The 21,324-nt window shown below is 48.2% G+C and overlaps 1 protein-coding gene across 2 annotated transcripts; it reads right to left on the reverse strand.

Annotated features, from left to right (window-relative positions):
- Nucleotides 1–32: 32 nt before the first annotated feature.
- Nucleotides 33–19,609, reverse strand: SAP18 (Sin3A associated protein 18). 2 transcript variants are annotated; one of them, XM_030477656.1, is made up of 5 exons: nt 19,604–19,609; nt 3,147–3,241; nt 2,888–2,997; nt 1,231–1,353; nt 33–528 (listed from the first exon to the last, which is right to left on the reverse strand). In XM_030477656.1, the coding sequence occupies exons 2-5, from the start codon at nt 3,216–3,218 to the stop codon at nt 372–374; spliced, it is 462 nt and encodes a 153-aa protein (XP_030333516.1). In that variant the 5' UTR covers nt 3,219–3,241; nt 19,604–19,609; the 3' UTR covers nt 33–371. The 2 variants fall into 2 exon arrangements, with proteins under 2 accessions (XP_030333516.1, XP_030333515.1); XM_030477655.1 differs by lacking the exon at nt 19,604–19,609 and adding an exon at nt 3,531–3,535.
- Nucleotides 19,610–21,324: the final 1,715 nt, after the last annotated feature.

The following is a 21,324-nucleotide window of genomic DNA, read 5'->3' on the forward strand; positions in this document are numbered from 1 at the left end:
TCACAAAAACAAAACCAAACACCACCACACTATCAAAAGATCAACAGCATCCACCTTTATTCCAAACAAGACAGAACTACAGAACACCTGTAATCCTTCTGGTCGTATTTCACAGAAATCTTGAAACACTGGACACACTAACTTACTGTTCAAACTATAACACTCAGGGATAGGATGATGGCACTGCTAAAGAGAAGTGTTTCTTCTAAACAAACTAAAAGTTAAGGTTTAAAAGCTAACTTTCATTTCTGATGCTGAGCTTTGTCTTCAGGTGTTCCTGCTTAGCAACAAAAGCAAAAAAAAAAATAAGCCTGCTTTAGAACAGCAAGTAGGAATAGACAGAAGACGCAGCCACACGGAGAAGCAGTGGCTTAGTATGGTCTCATGCGGCTTGATGGCGGTGGTGCACGATTCGGAGGAGTAATTGCTATATCCAAGTAGTCTCCTATCTGGAATTTCTGAGACTGCAATGTCATGGAATCATCTGTGCCCTTCCTGCCTGACATGGTGCTGCCGATCTCCTTCACCCTGCGTGCAGGAGAGGAAAGGCACGTTAGTAAGCAGAGGCAAATCTCCCTGGATGTGCAGAACAGGAACCGTATCTGCTCATAACTGCCTTCCCAAGCCGTGCTCTGCGCTCTATTTAGTGACATACACACGATGCTGGGGCTTTTCTCTCCAGTACCAGGTGCACCAGGAAGAGCTACACCAAGTTCTCTTTTTGATGGGACAGAGGGGTGAGGGAACCTTCTACTGTTATTAAGTTAAACACTAGAGAGAACCCCACACCCCCTTCCATCCAGGCACAGAAGATGACCCCACAGATTACAGAGCAGGATATATCCACTGGTTGCTTACAAAGGTTAGCTCATACCATCCTGGAAGATCAGTATCTGCAACAAGATCACTGCTGAAACTGAAATGCATTCTCAGATGCCAGACCCACCAGTCTCCTATCAACAGCAACAGCTTTATCTCAAGCTGGAGGTCAGTGTTCTGGTGGTTGCCAACAGTGACCAAAGCCTCAAGCACACATTGCTTTGGGAGCACATTAACAACAATGGTCACCAATTAAAATGTAAAGTTTGCAGCAGTCATCACAGTCTGTTGTCGAGAACTTCAGAAATCTGATATATGGGCCCTGAACTTTTAAATCAGTGTTACTGAAAAATAATGTACTGCTCCGGTGCCTGAAGCCTCCTATTAACCCCGAGAAGAAATACCATTTACCTATACCCAGGCCTCTTGAGATCTGTAAAAACAATTGCAAAATTGAAGTGAGTGCCCTTCTTCCGTGCTTCTGGGTACACTTCTTTCACTAAGCTCGTCAGCTCTTTCAGGGTTGCGTCCATCCTACATTAAACAAACAAACCAAAGAGGTTCACATTCTCAAAAGCAAGAGCAATAAAAAGTTTCCCAAAACCCACTTAGGATGGAATCAATATATGGCTATGACTTAACCACACATTTCCTTGCCTTTGCATACTTTCTGTTGATACCTGAAGATAAGCAAGATCTTACACTCTGGCTACACAAAGAGGTGTTGATTTCACAGCTCCACTGCACACATTTGTGATCTAACCAACAAGTGACAAGAAGTTGCTCTAGATATTAACACCTGGGAGAATTCATCACTTACTGTGCACTGGAAGCACAGCCTAGGGCAAATGTAGCTTCTCATTAGCTTCCAATTTACTACAATATCACGGCAAATCTCTTAACCTCCGTATACACTTCAACAGCTGCTTTTCCAGGTCTCTCAGAAGAGCTGCCATTCAAACAGTGAAGGCCTGGTGGGTTTTTTTAATGCATTTATACAATAAAGAGTTTAAGTTTCCTCACCTAAATTGACATCTATGTTAAAATATTTTCTTGAATATTAGAGGACATGTAAGAAAAGAAGAAAAAAATATTAACAAGTTTTCCATTTCCATCAAGATTCCCATTTCTGCTCCAACAGGCAGCACTCCCCCTTTTCCCAGACTTCAACCAGAGCAGGACTAAAGCTCGTTTCCAGACTTTCAAGAACAAAAAGGCTCAATCATCGCAACTAATTATACAGACTGTACATTGACTCCAAGCTTCAAGTGACCAAGGCGCAGTGTGTTGACAGACAATGCCCATTCTGACTTCTGCAAACAACTCAGACACCATCAATAGCTTGAACTGAGTCCATGAATCCCATTAAGTTAGAACTGCATGTTTTGCTAGCCACAAAAATGGATTTGTTCAACCATAAGATATACAACTTATAACCCTTGCAGACACCATGAAGCAAAAAGATGAAAAAGTAACATAATTCACTTTCAAAAGCTTTTTTTATATTCCTACAAACAAAACCTAATGTGTTTGCAACACAGACTAAAGCAGCTCTCCAAACTGAACCGGAAAGTAGGAAAAAGCAGCTCTCTTAGCAGGTACCAGTTAAAGCACCACTACCTGACCACACAAAAACAAACACACTACTCCACTCCAAGAGGCTCTGCCTTAAACCAACACACCATTCACACAACAGCTCAAGCATTCTGGTACAGCTTCTTCTGCTGAAAAAACCGGGGTTATTAGAACAAAACTTAAGCATTAGTTAAAGGAGAACCCCTGCGTTGAATAGATTCGTTGTAATAACTGAAAATACACCACACGCCAGCCTCTGGTTACATGCCTCAAAAACCGACAATTCCACCGCACCGAGTTTCGGTGCGGGCAACCAGCGCCTCGGCCTCCGCGACAGCTTCCCCGCAGCTCCCGCTTCAACCACCCGCCAGCGCCCGCCGGCAGCGGGGCGCCGGCCCGGGAGCTCACCGGCCCCGGGCAGCCCCCCGCAGCGCGCCCCGCGCAGGGCCCCGCTCCTCCCGTGCCGGGGGCCGCGCCGCTGCCGCGCACTCACCAGGTGTAGATCTGCAGCTCGCTGGAGGGCACGTTGCCGCGGGAGAACTCGTCCATGCGGTGGTGCCGCCCGTTGTTCGTGGTGAAGACGCGAAGCAGCAGCGGGCACGTCTGCGGGGCGAGGCGCGGGTGAGCGGCCGCTCGCCAGCGCCAAACCCCGCTCCCCCCCCGAGGCCTCTCGGCGCCGCCGCACACCCACACCCACACCTTCCCCTTCCCCCGCGCCGCGCCCGGAGCCGCAGAGCGCCCGCCCCCGGCACCTTCTCCCGGTCGATCGGCTTCTCCGGCTCCTTCTTGATCTCCTCCTGCGTGACGCGAGACTCCACCGCCATCTTGCCCCGGCGCGCAAACACCGCTAGAGAGCCCCGGATATCCCGCTGCGCGCCTCAGCTCTCGCGAGAGGTGGGAAGAAGGGAGCCGTGACGGGCGGGGTGGTGCATGCGTGCGGGGAGGGCGGGAGAGGTTGCGAGGGAGCCCCGCTAGGGCTGGGGACTGCCTTGAGGCAGCGCTGGCCGGAGCCCAGGAGCAGGGCTCCCTGGCGGCCACAGGGCTGGTGTGCAGGAGAGGAGACGCGGTCGTGTCTTGTCCCACCGCTGCGGGCAGCAGCCGTTTGGGCTCCCCCGGGGCCTGAGGGGAAGGGTGACCGGAACTGCCCGCAGCGTCCCTCAGCCTCCTGGCCGCGTAGGGGGCGTGGCTCTCGGGGTCCTGCCGCTCGGGGTGGCTGCTCCAGCCGGGGCTGTGCTGGCTCTGCAGCTGCCGCGGCGTGGGGGGAGCAGGTGCCTGACGCGGCTTGGTGTGCGGCTGTTGAGGCCTGTGAACACCTGGGGTGGAGGCGCTGACCTGAGCGGGGTTTGCACTCTGCATCTGCGCTTGGCAGGGCAGGGGGTGTGCTGCCCGAGGCCTCTCTGCTCGTTCTGCTCAGTGTTACACCCTGGATCAGTGCCCGTGTTTTCTAATACTTAGAAAAGCTTTTAATAAGCCACTGATGTTGCTGCCTTTTGGAAACAAACACCCACTTTCTGTATAGAAGCAGATTAAACATGTCTAATGTAGGTAAATAATACAATCAACCACTGTAACTAGCAGTAGATTAAAATAAATTAGAAAGGGGTAAATCATATTTAGTATTTAGCCTCCCTTAATATTACATTCAGGAAAGATCAAATGCGTATATTTCCACTTATAGTCTTGTTTTTCCAATAATAGAATCTTGTATTAGGTTAAATCCGAGCCTGTAGTTGTGTCTTACAAAATAAGTAGGAGGGAGACGGGTGTTTCAGATGTGGTAACTTCTTTTAAATGTTAAGAATTGTTTCTTACTCAGAAGGGGGAGGAGAATCGTTAATTTGTTTTCATGGAATTTACACTTGCATTATGTCCTCAAGTGCTGTGAATTTACTTCTCAATTATTTTTTTTTTCCTGTAAAACGATGGACAGATGTATGTGCTTGCAGATGCAAAATAACCAAGTATCAGAGACTCACAGAATTGCAAAGGGAGCTCTGTAGAGAACTGCCCAGCCCAAACGCCTGCTAGCCGCAGGATCAGCAAGGGCCGGTTGCTCAGGGCTAGGTCAGGCTAGGCTGTGAGTATGTGCAAGGATGGAGATCTCTGGGCAGTACCTGCCCCGGTGCTCAGGCACCCCCACAGGTTAAAAGAAAAAAACAGGAAAAAAAAGAAAAAGATGGTTTATTTTTATTATATTTTAAATTTCTCGTACCTCAGTACGTGCCCATTCACAGAATCACAGACTGGTTTGGGTTGGAAGGGACCTTAAAGCGCAACTAGTTCCAACCCCCTGCCACAGGCAGAGACACCTTCCACTAGACCAGGTTGCTCCAAGCCCCGTTCATCCTTGACGGGGTTGGACGCTGACATCGCCTCTGGCGCTGTCGCTGGGCACCACTGTAGCCAGACTCTTTCTTTGGGACGCCCCCATCAGGTGTTGATACACAGTGACAGGATCCCCTGAGCCGCCTCTCGCAGCTGAACAGTCTCAGCCTGTCCCTCACCTGACACACATGGTCAGGACGCTTCAGCCCCGGAGCAAAGGCAAACCCCGCGTCCCGGAGCCCCAGCTCTGAGCGCCGGAAGGCCCGAGCCCCGCCGGGCCGTGCCCAGGAGCCGCAGCTCCGCTGCCGCGCGCAGGGACTTACCGGGGGCGGCGCCGGGAGGAGGCACCGCTCGAGCGGGGACAACCCGCCCCGGGGAGCGCGGGAGCAGCGCGGGGCGCGGCCCTTGGCGCCGGCAGAGCGGGCGGGCAGCGGGCGGGGCGGGGAGGGGAGCGCTCGGCTCGGGGCAGGGCTCGCCCCGGGAGCTCCGCCCCGGCTGCCCCGGCGGTGGCAGCGGCGGCACCGGGCAGAGCCGAGGGGAGGGCAGGCTGCGCCCAGAGCTCGGGGTGCACAAAGTGCCTCCAATGGTCTCCTGGGGCGAGGGTGCGCAATGGGCAGGGCTGCGCTCGGTGCCCCCGGTGGAGGTCCTCCTGCAGCAGAGGCTGAGCTGCGGGACAGTCAGTAGCTGAAAAGTGTCAGGAAAGCTGGGAGGGAGCTGGACTGGTTGCTCCAGGCCCAAACTGTGCACGGCCACAAGCGTCCACCACAGCACATACAGAAGAGGAGGAGGGCACTAATCCAGGAAGCTGGGAGCTAGCAACGAAAAAAAAAACAACAAAAAAGGAGGAAGAGGACAATTAACAGCCAGGGGCTTCCTCCAAAATGCAACGTCCCCACCCAGAACCGCTTCGCAGTTCTGCAGGGGGCTAACGAGGAAACACCACACCAAATGAACAACCTGCTGACGCACCAGTAAAGAGGATCACTACTGGTGCCTCCAGGAGAAAGCGGCGGCTCATAGTCGTAGTAGGGGACTCTCTGAAGGGCACAGAGGCACCATCTGTCGCCCTGACCCAGTCTCGAGGGAGGTGTGTTGCGTGCCAGGGGCTCGGATCAGGGATGTTGCTGAGAGGCTGCCTGCTAGTGAGTCCTGCTGAGTGTTTACCCGCTTCTTGTGGTCCACGTGGGTGTTAGTGATATTGGCAGCCGTAGCCTGGGAATCATTAAGAAGGACTACAGAGCCCTGGGAGAGGTGGTTGGGGGCTCTGGGGCTCAGATAGCTTTTTCATCAATCCTCCAGGTCAGAGGGGAGGACCTTGAAAAGGCCAGGCGGATTTGGCAAGTTAATAAATGGGTAGAATGGTGGTGCCGTAGTCAGGGGTTTGCTTATTTAGAACATGGGACTCGATTTGGGAGGCCAGGTCTGTTGGAGGCTAGTGGAGCTGATCTGACAAAGAAGGGGAAGAGCTGCTTTGGTGGAGACTTGCCAGGCTGGTCAAGGCAGCTTTAAACTAGATGTTGGGGGGCGGGCATCGATCCATCCCAACACTCCCAGTCAGTTGCCAGCACCTGTAATAAATGCTTGGAGCGATGCAGAGATATTTCAGCTGCTCCAGCCAATGAGTTGGCTTCATTTAGAGCTCGGCTAAGGTGCCTCTATACAAACGCCCATAGTATGGGGAATAAACAAGAGGAATTAGAGGTGTGTGCAAGGCTACAGGGGTATGATATCATGGCATCAGAGAAACATGGTGGGATGGCTCCTATGACTGGAGTGTCGGAATGGAAGGTTACAGGCTGTTTAGAAAAGACAGGCCAGGCAGACGGGGAGGGGGCGTTGCTATTTATGTCAGTGATAGGCTGGAGAGTATGGAATTCTGTCTGGGGACAGGGGATCAATCAACAGAGATTTTGTGGGTTAGGGTCAAAGGGAGAACAGCAATGGGGGACATTACGGTGGGGATCTGTTACAGGCCGCCTGATCAGGAGGACTCTGTGGATGAAGCGCTCTACAGACAGATAAGAGCAGCCTCACGCTCGCAGGCCCTTGTCCTCATGGGGGACTTCATCCTGATATCTATCGGAGGGAAGGTGCGGCCCAGCACAAGCAATCCAGGAGGTTCCTCGATTGTGTGGAAGACAACTTCCTCTTGCAAGTAATAGAGGAGTTGACAAGGAGAGGTGCCATGCTGGACCTCGTGCTCACCAACAGGGAGGGGCTGGCTGGAAATGTGATGCTCCAGGGCAGCCTTGGCTGTAGAGATCATGAGATGTTCGAGCTCAGGACAGTGAGAAGAGAATGCAGCAAGCTCACTGCCCTGGACTTCAAGAGAGCAGATTTTGGCCTCTTCAGGAACCTGCTTAGTAAGGTTCCATGGGATAAAGCCCTAGAGGGCAGGGAGGCCCAAGACTGATGGTTGATATTCAAGGATCACCTGCTACGTGCTCAGGAGTGTTGCATCCCAACTAGAAGGAAATGCAGCAGGAGGGCCAGGAGGCCTCCATGGATGGATAAGGAGCTGCTGAGGAAACCTACAGGGGAAAAAACAAGCTTATAAAAAGTGGAAATGAGGACAGGTGGCCTGGGAAGAATACAGGGACATTGTCTGAGAAGCTAGGGACCAGGTCAGGAAAGCTGAGGCCCAGTTAAAATTAAATCTGGCAAGGCATGTGAAAGATAATAGGAAAGGCTTCTGTAGATATATCACAAACAAAAGCAGACTAGGGATAATGTGGGCCCTCTCCGGAAGCTATCAGGAGAACTGGCTGACCTGGATTTGGAAAAGGCTGAGGTTCTCAGTGACTTCTTTGCCTCAGTCTTCACTGGCAAGTGCTCTGACCACACCACCCAAGTCTTGGAAGGCAGATGCAGGGACTGTGAGAATGAAGACCTTAGGCTCACTGTAGGAGAGGATCAGGTTCGAGATCATCTTAAGAACCTGAATGTGCGCAAGTCCATGGGACCTGACGAAATCCATCTGCAGATCCTGAAGGAGCTGGAGGATGAAGTTGCTAAGCCACTGTCCATCATATTTGAAAAATCATGGCAGTCAGGTGAAGTTCCAAATGACTGGAAAAAGGGATATATACCCCCCATTTTCAAGAAGGGGAAAATGGAAGACCCAGGGAACTACAGACCAGTCAGCCTCACCTCTGTGCCTGGCAAAATCTTGAAGCAGATTCTCCTGGAAAGCATGCTAGGGCACATGAAAAACAACAAGGTGGTTGGTGACAGCCAACATGGCTTCACTAAGGGGAAATCCTGCCTGACCAATTTGGTGGCCTTCTATGATGGGGCTACAGAACTGATGGACAGGGGCAGAGCAGATGGACGGGGCAGAGCAGTTGATGTCATCTACCTGGACTTGTGCAAAGCGTTCGACACTGTCCCGCACGACATCCTTGTCTCTAAATTGGAGAGACATCAATTTGATGGATGGACCACTCAGTGGATAAAAAGTTGGCTCGATGGCCACACGCAAAGAGTTGTGGTCAACGGCTTGATGTCCAGTTGGAAACCTGTAACGAGTGGTGTCCCTCAGGGATCGGTGTTGGGACCAGTCCTGTTCAACATCTTTATCAGCAACATGGACGGTGGGATTGATGCGCCCTCAGCAAGTTTGCCGATGACACCAAGCTGTGTGGTTCGGTTGATACGCTGGAGGGAAGGGATGCCATCCAGAGGGACCTTGACACGCTTGAGAGGTGGGCCGATGCCAACCTTATGGAGTTCAGCCAAGCCAAGTGCAACATCCTACACCCGGGTCGGGGCAATCCCAGGCACAGCTACAGGTTGGGTGGAGAAGAGATTCAGAGCAGCCCTGCAGAGAAGGACTTGGGGGTGTTGGTTGATGAGAAACTGAACATGAGCCGGCTTCAGTGTGTGCTTGCAGCCCAGAAAGCTTCTGGTTTATCAGCTGCAGTTGTGAGTTCTTCCTAACCAGGGCTACATACCACTCCTTAATTCTTTATGCTTGTATGTTTGTCCCCTAAAGCTTGTTTGATAGAGGACTTGGTCTTTATCTTGATTGTGGAAGATACCCAGTTGCCAAAACTACCCAGTTTTGGCAACAGCACAATCATCTTTCAAACATCTTTACAATCAGCTGAGTGAGCAAAGTCTCAAATTCGATGGAGCTTCTACTGCAAACTGGCTTTAACTGGTGGTGGGAAAGTGTTGTCATGTTTTCTTTGCAAATAAAATTGCTGCTATGTCCTGCATTTTGTGTCATGCTCACATCACAGATATATTTCATGTTCTGATTGCTCTGCATGCAGTAGATTTCATGACAGTGTTTTGATTTCCTGTGTTTCGTACTAATGTTACTGTGGATTTCAAGAGGCCTTTAGTGCTACTAGAAACTTATACTGTTTTCATAGAAGCTTCAGTTCTTGTTCACTGTCCTGTTTTGAATTGAGATGATTTGGGCTCACAAAATGCATCGTGACTGTTGGCCTTCTTCGACTTGAATGAGCATGAATAAGACTTCAAGTCTTATTCGACTTGAATGAACCAGCAGGCAAATGGGTCAGTGTGGTAAAGACTAGCAGGGGTCTTCATCTATGATGTACAGAAGGACTCTGTTGCTGTATGTGTAGAGCATGTGGGGACCCCACAGCAGCATCCTAATTCAGGAGCACCAAGACTTAGATGCCTGGGGGTAATCTATGCTTGTTTTCTTCTTTCTTCTCTGTTAAGTCACCAGAAGGACTGCAAGTTAATAAAAACACGTTGCAGATGATTTACTGTTATATAGTACTGCAAAGTTATTAAACTGCTAACGTGACAGGAGCACTGGTCAGTCTGCGCAGCCTTGGGCATGCTCCAGGGACACAGGCAGTGTGTGCAAGGCAGAGCCACTGGTGTGCCTTGTAAACAGGCTGCCTCGTCCTTGCCAGTGTATGACCTTGTTTAAAGATGTTTGTGATGTTGCCAAGTGCTATAATTGTGCCATTCAGATGGAACTGTTCCATATCAGGTGTTTCCTGACAGAGTATCCTCAGGATGCTTTTTTTTTTCCAGTTTCAGAAAAAATGTTTCCAGGAGTAATATATTAGGCAAATGAGCATAATCACTCAGATGTCTGTTACTTTTTTGTTTCTTTTAAATACCTACGATGGTTTGTCTGAAAACCAGCAGCATCCACATACTTACTCCTGTGTCAGAATGGTCTCATAAAGCACATAAATTTGACTGAACTATAATCTTTTTAAAGACCTGTGCTTTATCCATAGCTGGCACAGGCAAACTAACACTGGGCAGCTGAATTGTACTGATGTAGCTGGGTGTGCAAGGGATTCAGAATGATGTCCACAATGCTCCTGTGCTCTGCAACAGGCCTGGGCACAGCAACTGGGGCTCTTTTTTTCCTCCTTAGGGTACTGCTCCCTGAGGTGTGCACCAGTGAGGGATGCAGGATGTATAACCCCAAGCAGTGTAAGGAGGCAGCTGGAGAGCAGCAACCCAGTGCAACACTGCTCACAATCTAAATCAACAAGAGAGTATGCATTACACAAGAGAGGTCCAGCAGAAGTTGTAATGACTGGTTGAATTTCACCTGGAAGAGACCAGAACAAACTGGAACTTGTAATTGCCAGCAGAAGACAACAGAATTCGGTTTCAAGTAAAGAAAAGTAAGTCCCTGTCTGTCATGTGGAGTTATTTTCTTCTCTATACAAATACACATGAAGGTGTGATGGTGAGATGTAGTAAATATTGATTTCTCCTGGTGGGGTAGTAGACTCAGCTACAAAATATAAAATTAAGGAAGAAATGTTGCCAGAATCTGAACCTGGATTTCATTAAAATGTGTTGTCATTTCTCTATAAAATACATCTGCTACAATGTTCCAGAAATTTTAGACACACAATAGAGTAATAAACTGCTTTTATAACTTGGGTAATACTCTACCATAGATTCTTGATTTTCCCCCCTACTGTTTGTATGAAATTACCTCAGAACAGAAATGTTTGTGTGCTGCAAGGAAGGAATAAATGGGTTGTCATTGCAATAAGTGGAAATCTTAAAAATTGTGTACGAGATGTGTTTTATAGAGAGGACAACCAACATCAGAAGTTGGTCAGCCTGTAATTCACTGCAGTCATGTTGGCAGCAGGGGCCCCTGCCTGTGTTTCCTTGTAGCTGTGTTTCCTGGTTTTCCTTCACTGGGGCAGGTCACTACTGGAAGCAGCAGTGGGAAACCCAGTGTGAAGGTTACTTTTGTCGCTGGTGCTTTTCCCAGTTGCAGGTGTTGCTGCCATCCAGTGAGGTAAGCAGGGTGCCCTGGGAACAGGGAGTCTGCCAGACTTGCAGCCCCTGAGGGCAACAGCACTGCCCTCCAAACACCCTGCGTGGCAAAGCCAGCATGTCCCCTTGCAACATCATTGTCTGGAAGAGATGTCCTTAATATTGTCTTCCATGTTTCCTGTGCAGACAAATCCCTTCCCAGGCTGTTTCCTGGATTAATGTGATCCCATCCTTGAACACAACACAGAAGTCTGGGAAGGCGGGGAGTGTCTCTGTTGGAAAGACACAGCCCTGCTCATGCTTTAGTGGGAATATTTCCATGAGTAATTGTTAACAGATTAGGTTGATGGTTATTCCAGTATCTTCCCACAAACATCTGTTCTTTTCCCTTCCCATGGAAGATGATAAGACTCAAGGTCTTTCTCCTAAAGTAGAAAATTCCAAGAGATCTGACCGATTATACCGAAGTACATATACTTTATGCTCAGCTCCCTGGCTATGCTTCCCTTCAGCTTGCCGTACATCTCTAGAAGTTTCCAGTCTGTGGCACACACAGTTCCTATGGAAAATAGTGGATGGATAAAGATGCAGCCTGCACATCCAGAACAGATATTTCCTTCTCTGTTTTCTGCCCCAGAGTAATGGATCTTAACACAAAGAATCTCCTCACATCTCTGGTGTTTCATACTGATTTCTTAATGATAACAGAGCTGTTGATAAATAAATCCTCTCTGGGCAGCCACAGTAAGAGGCATGTTTTGTTTGGCGTTGTTCTGGGGATCACAGAGCAGTGTATATCCTTCATAACAAAGGTTGATGTTGTGTAGGCCACATGTCCTGCCTCCAGAAGCATCATCGTAAAGAACTGAGTGAAACTTTTCTCCAAAATAAGTAGTTCCAGGTGGTAAGCCTTGTCAAGCACAAAGCCAAGCCTCAGCACCCCAGGGCAGCTCAGCTACGTCACTGAAATATCTTCTGTGGCTCAATGTGCAGGTCAGAAAACACAATTCCATAACTACTTCTTTTTTGTTCTTTGGTTGCTTGGTTGGTTTGTTTTCTGAGTGGCAACTTATGACCAACTATTCTGGCTGCTATAAATTACCTGCAACATTTTGAATAGTGCAGTATAAACTCAAATTCTTTTCTGAATGTATGTATTGCTCCGTGTTTTTTGCTCCATTAACTCCGTGTTTTGTAAAGAAATTAAATGTCCATCATTGGGAATTTACAGTATGTGAAGTTTGAGTCCAGAACGAATTCTGACAGCTTGGTTACCATAAGCTCCTCAGAGACACAGTGCTTAGTGGAAACACTGACATAATCTTAATGATAGTGGTGGGAATAGTGCCAGTAAAGCAGAATGTGCTGTAAGCATAATGTAAGGCAGAATCACTTCGGCTCCCCAGGTCACAATAGCTTTGAAAGAAAAGTTGATAGAAAATTTGTGCACGCCTATTCCTTTAACCAAGAAAGAAAAACTTCTGTATGTACCACTGACTCTTGTTATCAGCTGTATTCTTTTCCATTTTGCACATGGCAAAAGGTGCTGGGGAAATTTAAAGAACATTTTGTGGCAAACCCAAGAAGTCTTGCTGCAGAGCAGTGGAGGCACGCTGGGGTTGTAGCTGAGCAACTATGAGGGCATGGGCAGATGTGCACACTGCAGACAGGCTGCTTTCACTTGTCTTGCTGTTCCTTCCCCATCAGCTCTCTGGGCTGAGCTGGTCATGAGGAGCTCTCCACAGACTTATTACAATGGAACAGGTTAGCAAAGACTTCGTGCTTAGATTGTTTACAATAACCTCATTGCTTTTGGCTGGAGTGGGTGAGGAAGGGTTCACCCACATAGCTGTGCTGGCACAACAGTGGGCCAGAGGGGATGGAGGTAAAGAGCATCCTCATGCAGTGCTTCAGCTGGAGCCACAAGATGACGTCTGTCCAAAACCCGATGCATTTAAATGACAAGCTGTACAAGGTGACATTTTATGTGACAGCATGACAGTGTTGCATTTCAGATTGCTGTGAGCGGCGCCCTTTGTTTGTGTTCGCTAGAGGTGTAAGAAAGTGCAGCACTTCGGAAGATAAATAAGTGTCTCACAGAATTGCTGGGGGGAAATTCTTGCGAGTGAAGAAAGGGGAAGGGAAGAAAGAAACTATTTAAAAAGAAGTAGATTGAGGGAGGTGGGGGGAGAAAGACCTTAGGCTGACACTACTTTCCAGTCAGCTTTATGCTTTTTTACCCCTGTTACAAAGCTAAGAATAATTTAGATTCATTTCTATAAAACTTCAGGGCATAGAAGAGCAGGAGAAATGGCTCTTCTGCACCTCTTAGAATAGACTTGTTCAATATGAAGCAAGATAAAATAAGCTCTGCTATTTATTTGGACTTGAGAAATGCAAAGGCATGATAACTACCAGCCGATACATCAGTTCATGCAGGTGTTCAGATTTTTAAATTTTAAAACATTATCACTTTATGTTACCTTTAAAAAAGAGATCTCAGAATTTTCAATGAAACAAATACTAGAAAAAGAGAAACCATTATATGAAAGGAGGTGAAACTCTTAAATACAAGAATTGCTAAAATTCTCTTACTAGAGGATCAGGTAGATTCCCTGTCTGTTTGAGATGAATGATTAGCTAAGCACGAAGGGTTGAAAAGATAAAAGTGAAATACTAAGAACACAGGGCACACAGTTACTGCTAAATTCTTATGTACAGATTCTAATGTATGGGCTAGATCTTAAAATGCCATTCAAGTACAGCAGTCTGGCTGCTCATCCCTTGTTCCAGGCTTAGGTCTGGCTTCACACAAAACAATATGGAGCTATTGCTCAAACATGCTTCTGCCAGTAATGTGAATGAGATTCAGAAAGGATTTTAGCTGAAACCGAAGATGAAATTACACCCTCAGGTTATTAATTGGTTTCTGATTAGAAACCATGAAGACTAGCCAGAATGTGAGACACTGGTGCAGGTTGCCCAGGGAAGTTGTGGCCACCCTATCCCTGGCAGTGTTCAAGGCCAGGTTGGATGGGGCTTTGAGCAATCTGGTCTAATGGAAGGTGTCCCTGCCCATGGCAGGGGGTTGGAATTAGGAGGTTTTTAAGGTCCCTTCCAACCCAAACCATTCTATGAGTCTATGATTCATGAGTGTTCATCCATCTTGGGCTGCAAATGAAGGGAGATTTGTGTATTTGTATTAATATAGCTTGTAGTTCTTCTTTGAACTATGGCCAGTGGATGCAAATGGTTTGGTGTACGAAGGCATTATGCATTTTTCATTATTTTACGTTTAGATGGCAGATAAAATTTTTGTTCTATCATGGAGAAGTTCTTGCTCCATTTCCACTCAGGGATGCCTGGATTTGGATGAACACTTTTTTATCCCACATCCTTTGAGCATCTTCAGTTGGTAATCTCTGGTGGTGTCAGTGGTGAAAGGCCACAAAGAATGGGCTCTGCACCTGCTTCTGGGGGCTCTGAAGTTTATCCTCCTGCTCTCTGCAGTGTGAGTTGTACAGCTCCTTTAGCTCTGCACACGCTGGGTGCTGACAGCTGAGCTGCGGGAGATTTCACAGTTTCTTCAGGCTGCTTGAATGAGTCCTGGCTTCTTTCTGGGACAGCAATCCCATGATCCCAGCCATCAGGATCAGGGTGTGAGTGGCTTTGTCAGAGACTACCTGGCAGAGATAATAGATGGTAAGAGGTACCTGAAAGCAGCTGCTCCTTGGTAGGTTTGAAAAATGTCAGGTTCAAGTGTTATTGGTCCTACTTGTGTGTCACTGGGGGAGCATGAGCAAGGCTGTGGGGACGCTGCTGACGTGGGAAATTACACTCTGTGCGTGCTATTTCCTGGCCCAGCCAGGAGCAAAGCCAAAGCTATGACAAACAGCAATGCAGTCTTTTACTAATATCACCGCTTAAAAACAAAAAATACTTCCAGAAAAGATGAATCCTGCTTTCCTGGCCATAACAATGCATATTTAACCCCAAACTACCTTTATAAACAAGCCCTCTGACTTCCTGGGGAGGAGTGTACAGAACGCCAGGCTCTCTACTTGATGGACAGGCAAAAACCTTGGCTCTCTGCAGCACCGTAGCAGAGAAGGGGTGAGACAAGCAGGGCACAGGCCGGGTGTCCGCATGCAGGGAACGTGGCCATGGCAGGTCCCAGGGAGGTTGCTAAGTGACACTGAGACATGTGCCTGTCCTGCCACACCAGCACCACCACAGGGGACGGACTGAGAGTTTAAACTCCTCTCACTGAATAGACCATTCAGCTCTTGCACTGGCCTCATTCAAGTAAGTAACACATTTCTTGCCTGAAATTATTTTGCATTTCCCTGAAGGGTTCTTAAAATATCTGTGACACAAAGTGCAAAGGAAAAACTGCTGGAATTTGGTCCTGCTGAGGGTAAGGTAACAATATGAAGGATATGAGGCAAAGTAACTTTTCATTGTGCTTTACTAGTGCTTGTAATTTACATCTCATCACTTTCAAGGCCCCTGCTGGTAATATTTCCTTCTTCTAAGAATAGAGCTTAAAGGTATTTTAAGAATTCTAGTTGTCGTGCACTTAATAGCGTAACACTTTGTTCTGAGTAAAACGATTTGCTTGTTTTGAGCAGTATTTTGCATGTAAAAAAAGGGGAATGGGGAATGTTTTATTGCCAGCACTTTTCCTTACAGGGGGATGAATCACTTACATTCTTGGCAACGAAGCTCAGATTCACAAGAATGCTCAGTTTGATCAACTTCCTTCAAAACACTAAGCTCAGAGTAAAGAGGAAAAAAGAGAGAAAGGAACTTGGATGGGCTTCGATGCAGAAGACATTACAAGATGGACATTGAAGCAAGAAGACAATAAATCTAGTGTACAAATTGTTTTGCCCAAAGCAAGACACTGACTTGCTGTTATAGGAGGGTCCGGTCTAAATTAAGAGAATACTGGAAGGGAAAAAAAACCCCAAGGAGGAAAAGAGCCAGAAGAAAGAAAGACAACGCTGCCGATCTGGCAGCCATGGCAGATGTTTGGTCAAACATGAGTTTATTTGCTAACAAAACAATGTGAATTTTCAAGAAAAATGACCACCCTTCCCTTCAGAATGGAAGATTGTGCTGTGAAACAAAACAGGAGAATACAGTTAATGTAGGCACGAGGAACCTGCCCATGTTCAGGCTGTGATTTCATGTAACAAAGGCTGAGGGTCCTGGAGCAGCAGCACGGGCTGAACCAAGGCATACCCTGGTTGCTGCTCTCCACCTGTGCAGTGGACTCTGCTGAGGAAGGGATGGCACTGAAAATCGTCCCTTTTGGTTTAATTCTAATGGATTATTTTTCAGCTGGATCGGTTCCCTGGGCTGGTTCAGCAAACAGCCACCCATGGCACTGTGCAACACACCCAGGCGGCAGAGGAGAGGATGACAAGGGGAAGGGGGCATGGGGGGGGGAGAATGATGAAGCTGAACAGGCGTCACTGCTGCTGCTGTGCCACCTCGGCTGTGGTCTCAGCACAGCACCAGGCTAAGGCACCTTTGCCCCTGCTGCTCACTTCTGCTCAGAGACAGGCAAATGGCAGCTTCAGTAAGACCAGCACAACTGCTTGTTGGCTCAAGCAAAACCAGCCCGAGCAAAACACAAAGCATTACTTAGTGTGGAATTCCCCTTCTCCTAGGCCAGGTTCTATGTCAGCCTCTGGTCATGCAAACAGCTGTGCTTCCATAGGAAAGCCTGACTGTGAGGAGCAGGGGAAGTACTGCTCACCACAATTATGAGGTTCTTCTCTGTATCTCATGTGGTAACTTTTGTTTCCCCCCCACCCTTCACCCCAGTGCTCTGCCACCCCACACCTGTGGGGTGGGTGCTTAAGGTGAGTGTGAGTGTGTCACACCCTGCAGCTGGCACAGGGCTCTGTGTTTCTGTCCAGGGTGTCTCCCCAGAATATATGTTCACTTAGTGAGCCTAATATGGGGGGATAAAAATAACTAGGGAGAAATGAGAAGATAGAGGCCCAGGAGGGCTGGGCCAGGCCACAAAGGATGAGTGCAACTCGAAGCAGGACCCAAGATACTGCAGCAGTGTCAGTGTCTAAAACCCCGTGCATCACATAATTGCTGTTGCGTGTCTTCGGGATCACAACTTCAGCATGTTGCCTGCTTCTGCCATGCTCTGCAGTGCCCCTGCAGCAATTCCAGAACTTCCTCTCTGATTCTGTAATCAGCCATGTTGCTTATATGTAGCAGGTCCCACACTTTTGGGACACTCTGAATTTACTTTGTAGTCATCAAACAGCCACAAACCATCCATAGAATAAGATCAGTGCTTCCTGCTTGGGTTTCCTGCACCCAGGTTGTACAATAGGTCAGCACAGGTCATAGAATTATAGAATCATAGAATGGTTAGGGTTGGAAAAGACCTTAAGATCATCTAGTTCCAACCCCCCTGCCATGGGCAGGGACACCTCGCACTAAAGCATGTCCCCCAAGGCTCTGTCCAACCCGGCCTTGAACACCACCAGAGATGGAACATTCACAACTTCCTTGGGCAACCCATTCCAGTGCCTCACCACCCTCACTGTAAAGACCTTCTTCCTTATATCTAATCCAAACTTCCCCTGTTTAAGTTTGAAGCCATTACTCCTTGTCCTACCACTACAGTCCCTAAGGAAGAGTCCCTCCCCAGCATCCTTATAGGCCCCCTTCAGATACTGGAAGGCTGCTATGAGGTCTCCACGCAGCCTTCTCTTTTCCAGGCTGAACAGCCCCAACTTTCTCAGCCGATCCTCAAAAATCTGTGCAGCCAATTTTTCTGGGCAGAAAAAGAAAACACCTAGAAAATCTGGACACAGGGTAGCCTCAAGTCAGAGCCTCCAACATGACATGAAACACTGGACCAAGCTTCCAAGGGGAAATGTGTGGAATCTTTGCACTGAGGTTTTTAAGACTAGACAAAAATGTCATAGTGAAGAGGGGCAGCCTAAACTAGTTCCTTCCCAGCCTTACATTCCTATGATTCTGTGTAAGGAAAGGCTGGTTTGACTCCCTAGCATGAAGAATGGCAAGTACAGTCTGTTCTCTGCTCTGCAGCCTGCTCTCTCTTTATCCAGCCTCTTGCTGGGATCAGCATGAACCCAGGAAGGACACTACTCCCAACCCAACAGGGATGGGCACTGAGAAAAGGGAGATGTGTGCAATGAGTCTGTGTATTCAGGCATGAGAGAAATTGTGGTGGCCATGGTGGTCTCTCATAGTAATGCAGAGCAAGACAGAAATGTGATGAAGAGTTTTTTTCAGGATTAAAATAAGCAGAACAAGAGCCAGTTGTTGTTTTGGGGAAAAGGAAAGCAGTTGCTGTCAGAATGTTTCACTGACTTGCCAAAAATGCCAGGCTGGCCCTGCCTGCAGCATACATGGACTTCAAAGGGCTTATCTTGAATAAGGATTAGAAGGAGCCAGATCACTGCTTCCTACATGTATTCAGCTGAGGTTAAATGATATGTACAGCTATAGCCCAAGGGTGTGTTTTCTTTCTGATGCCAGCCAAGTTGCTGACACCTCTGCCTGTGGGTTTGTGGGATCGGTCTTGCTTTAGCTGTGTACAGGCAGAGGGAGCTCAGTCCTGACACAGCATCAGGAAGAGCGGGTCACACTCTCACAACTGGTCTCATCAGCAGCACAACTCCACACTGGGAACACTCTGAAACAAACGGTCAGGCCCCCGCTCCAGCGGTGAGCCGGTGGCTCGGGAGGGGCGTGTGGTTCTCAAACAGGATGCAGGCTGAATAACCCTCCATTCCTGAAGAGGGTGGTCCCCGAAGGTCAGGGCTGCCTTCAATGGTGTGGCAGTGTGAGAGGAAACTGCCTCAGAGGGTGCTTTCATAATGCTGGGACTATGAATAAATTCAGCCTGTTGTACCCTGGCTTCCCAAGTGTTAGTCACCAAAAACATGAATAGGAGAATAAGGTTAGGAAAAGAACAATTCTCCAGCTGAATTTTCATTACAGGATGAATAGGGGTCCTCCTCCCCCACCTTGCTCTGACTTCAGACAAAGGGCTTTGCATCCTATGTAGGAGTTCTCTGTGCTGCCTAGGAGAAACATATGGATGCAGGTAATTCAAACCTGGTAGGGCCCAGCCCACAGAACCATAGACAACCTGAGGTTGGAAGGGACCTCTTGAGGTGATCTGGTGCAAACCCCTCCTTGAGCAGGGTCAGCCAGAGCAGGTTTCCCAGGACCACATCCAGTCAGATTTTGCGTGTCTCCACAGATGGAGGCTCCACAGCCTCTCTGGGCAACCTGCAAATAAACACCAGAAACCTGATGTCAGAATAGAATGTTCTGGCACTTTTAACCTTCATGGTAAATTATTAAATACTTTTATTTTTATTTACTATTAAATTATTAGTATTTACTATTTATAGAATCATAGAATAGTTAGGGTTGGAAGGGACCTTAAGATCATCTAGTTCCAACCCGTCATGGGTAGGGACACCTCACCCTAGACCATGTTGCCCAAGGCTCTGTCCAACCTGGCCTTGAACACCGCCAGGGATGGAGCATTCACAACTTCTTGGGCAACCCATTCCAGTGCCTCAGCACCCTCACTGTAAAGAACTTCTTCCTTATATCTAACCTGAACTTCCCCTGTTTAAGTTTGAAGCCATTACCCCTTGTTCTACCACTACTAGGGACTGTAGGTCCCTAATGAAGAGTCCCTCCCAGGCATCCTTGTAGGTCCCTAATGAAGAGTCCCTCCCAGGCATCCTTGTAGGCTCCCTTCAGATACTGGAAGGCTGCTATGAGGTCTCCACGCAGCTTCTCTTCTCCAGGCTGAATAGCCCCAACTTTCTCAGCCTGTCTTCATATGGGAGGTGCTCCAGCCCTCTTATCACCCTCGTGGCCCTCCTCCGGACTTGCTCCAACAGCTCCATGTCCTTTTTATGTTGAGAACACCAGAACTGTACGCAGTACTCCAAGTGGGATCTCACGAGAGCAGAGTAGAGGGGCAGGATCACCTCTTTTGACCTGCTGGTCACGCTTCTTTTGATGCAGCCCAGGATAGGGTTGGCTTTCTGGGCTGCAAGCGCACACTGTAGCCCGCTCATGTTAAGCTTCTCATCAACCAATACCCCCAAGTCCTTCTCCACAGGGCTGCTCTGAATCTCTTCTCCACCCAACCTGTAGCTGTGCCTGGGATTGCCCCGACCCGGGTGTAGGACGTTGCACTTGGCTTGGTTAAACTTCATAAGGTTGGCATCGGCCCACCTCACAAGCATGTCAAGGTCCCTCTGGATGGCATCCCTTCCCTCCAGCGTATCAACTGAACCACACAGCTTGGTGTCGTCAGCAAACTTGCTGAGGGCGCATCAATCCCACTGTCCATGTTGCTGATAAAGATGTTGAACAGGACCGGTCCCAACACCGATTCCTGAGGGACACCACTCGTTACAGGTTTCCAACTGGACATCGAGCCATTTACCACAACTCTTTGCGTGCAGCCATCCAGCCAATTCTTTATCCACCGAGTGGTCCATCCATCAAATTGATGTCTCTCCAATTTAGAGACAAGGATGTTGTGCGGGACAGTGTCGAATGCTTTGCACAAGTCCAGGTAGATGACATCAACTGCTCTGCCCCTGTCCATCTGTTCTGTAGACCCATGATAGAAGGCCACCAAATTGGTCAGACAGGATTTTCCCCTGTTGTTGTTGTTTTAATTTTTATCAAATTATTTTTTACTATTTATTATTATTTTTATTTATTTACTACTCTTTTTTTATTGCATTTTTACAAATTTAATACCCCACCTGTAGTATAGCATCCAGCTTTGGGCCCCCAACACAAAAGGGACATAGACCTGTTTGTGTGAGTCCAGAGGAGGGCCACAAAGATGATGAGAGGCTGGAGCACCTCTCCTGTGGTGACAGGCTGACAGATTTGGGCTTATTCAGCCTGGAGAAGAGAAGGCTCCAGGGAGACCTTAGAGCAGCTTCTGGCACCTAAAGGGGGCTTACAAGAAATCTGGAGACGAAATTTTGACAAGGGCATGTAATGACAGGACAAGGGGGAATGGCTTTCAACTGAAAGAGAGTAGACATGTATTACATATTAGGGAAAAATTCTTCCCTATGAGGGTGGGGAGGCGCTGGCACAGGTTGCCCAAAGAAGCTGTGGCTGCCCCATTCCTAGCAGTGTTCAAGGCCAGGTGGACAGGGCTTTGAGCAATGTGCTCTAGTGGAAGGTGTCCTTGCCCATGGCAGGGGGGTTGGAACTAGGTGGACTTTAAGGTCCCTTCCAACCCAACCAGTCTATGAATCCATGATTCTATGAATAAACGTCCTTGATATTCACTCA

The sequence above is a fragment of the Strigops habroptila genome, chromosome 2 (assembly GCF_004027225.2).
Source record: "Strigops habroptila isolate Jane chromosome 2, bStrHab1.2.pri, whole genome shotgun sequence".
Lineage (NCBI taxonomy): Eukaryota > Metazoa > Chordata > Aves > Psittaciformes > Psittacidae > Strigops > Strigops habroptila.

Coding starts and splice junctions, on each gene's coding strand:
- SAP18 (XM_030477656.1), bottom strand. CDS start 3,218: ATGGCGGTGGAGTCTCGCGTCACGCAGGAGGAGATCAAGAAGGAGCCG. Junction 2,998..3,146: donor AGCCGATCGACCGGGAGAAG/GTGCCGGGGGCG, acceptor CTCGCCCCGCAG/ACGTGCCCGCTGCTGCTTCG. Junction 1,354..2,887: donor GAGCTGCAGATCTACACCTG/GTGAGTGCGCGG, acceptor TGTTTAATGTAG/GATGGACGCAACCCTGAAAG.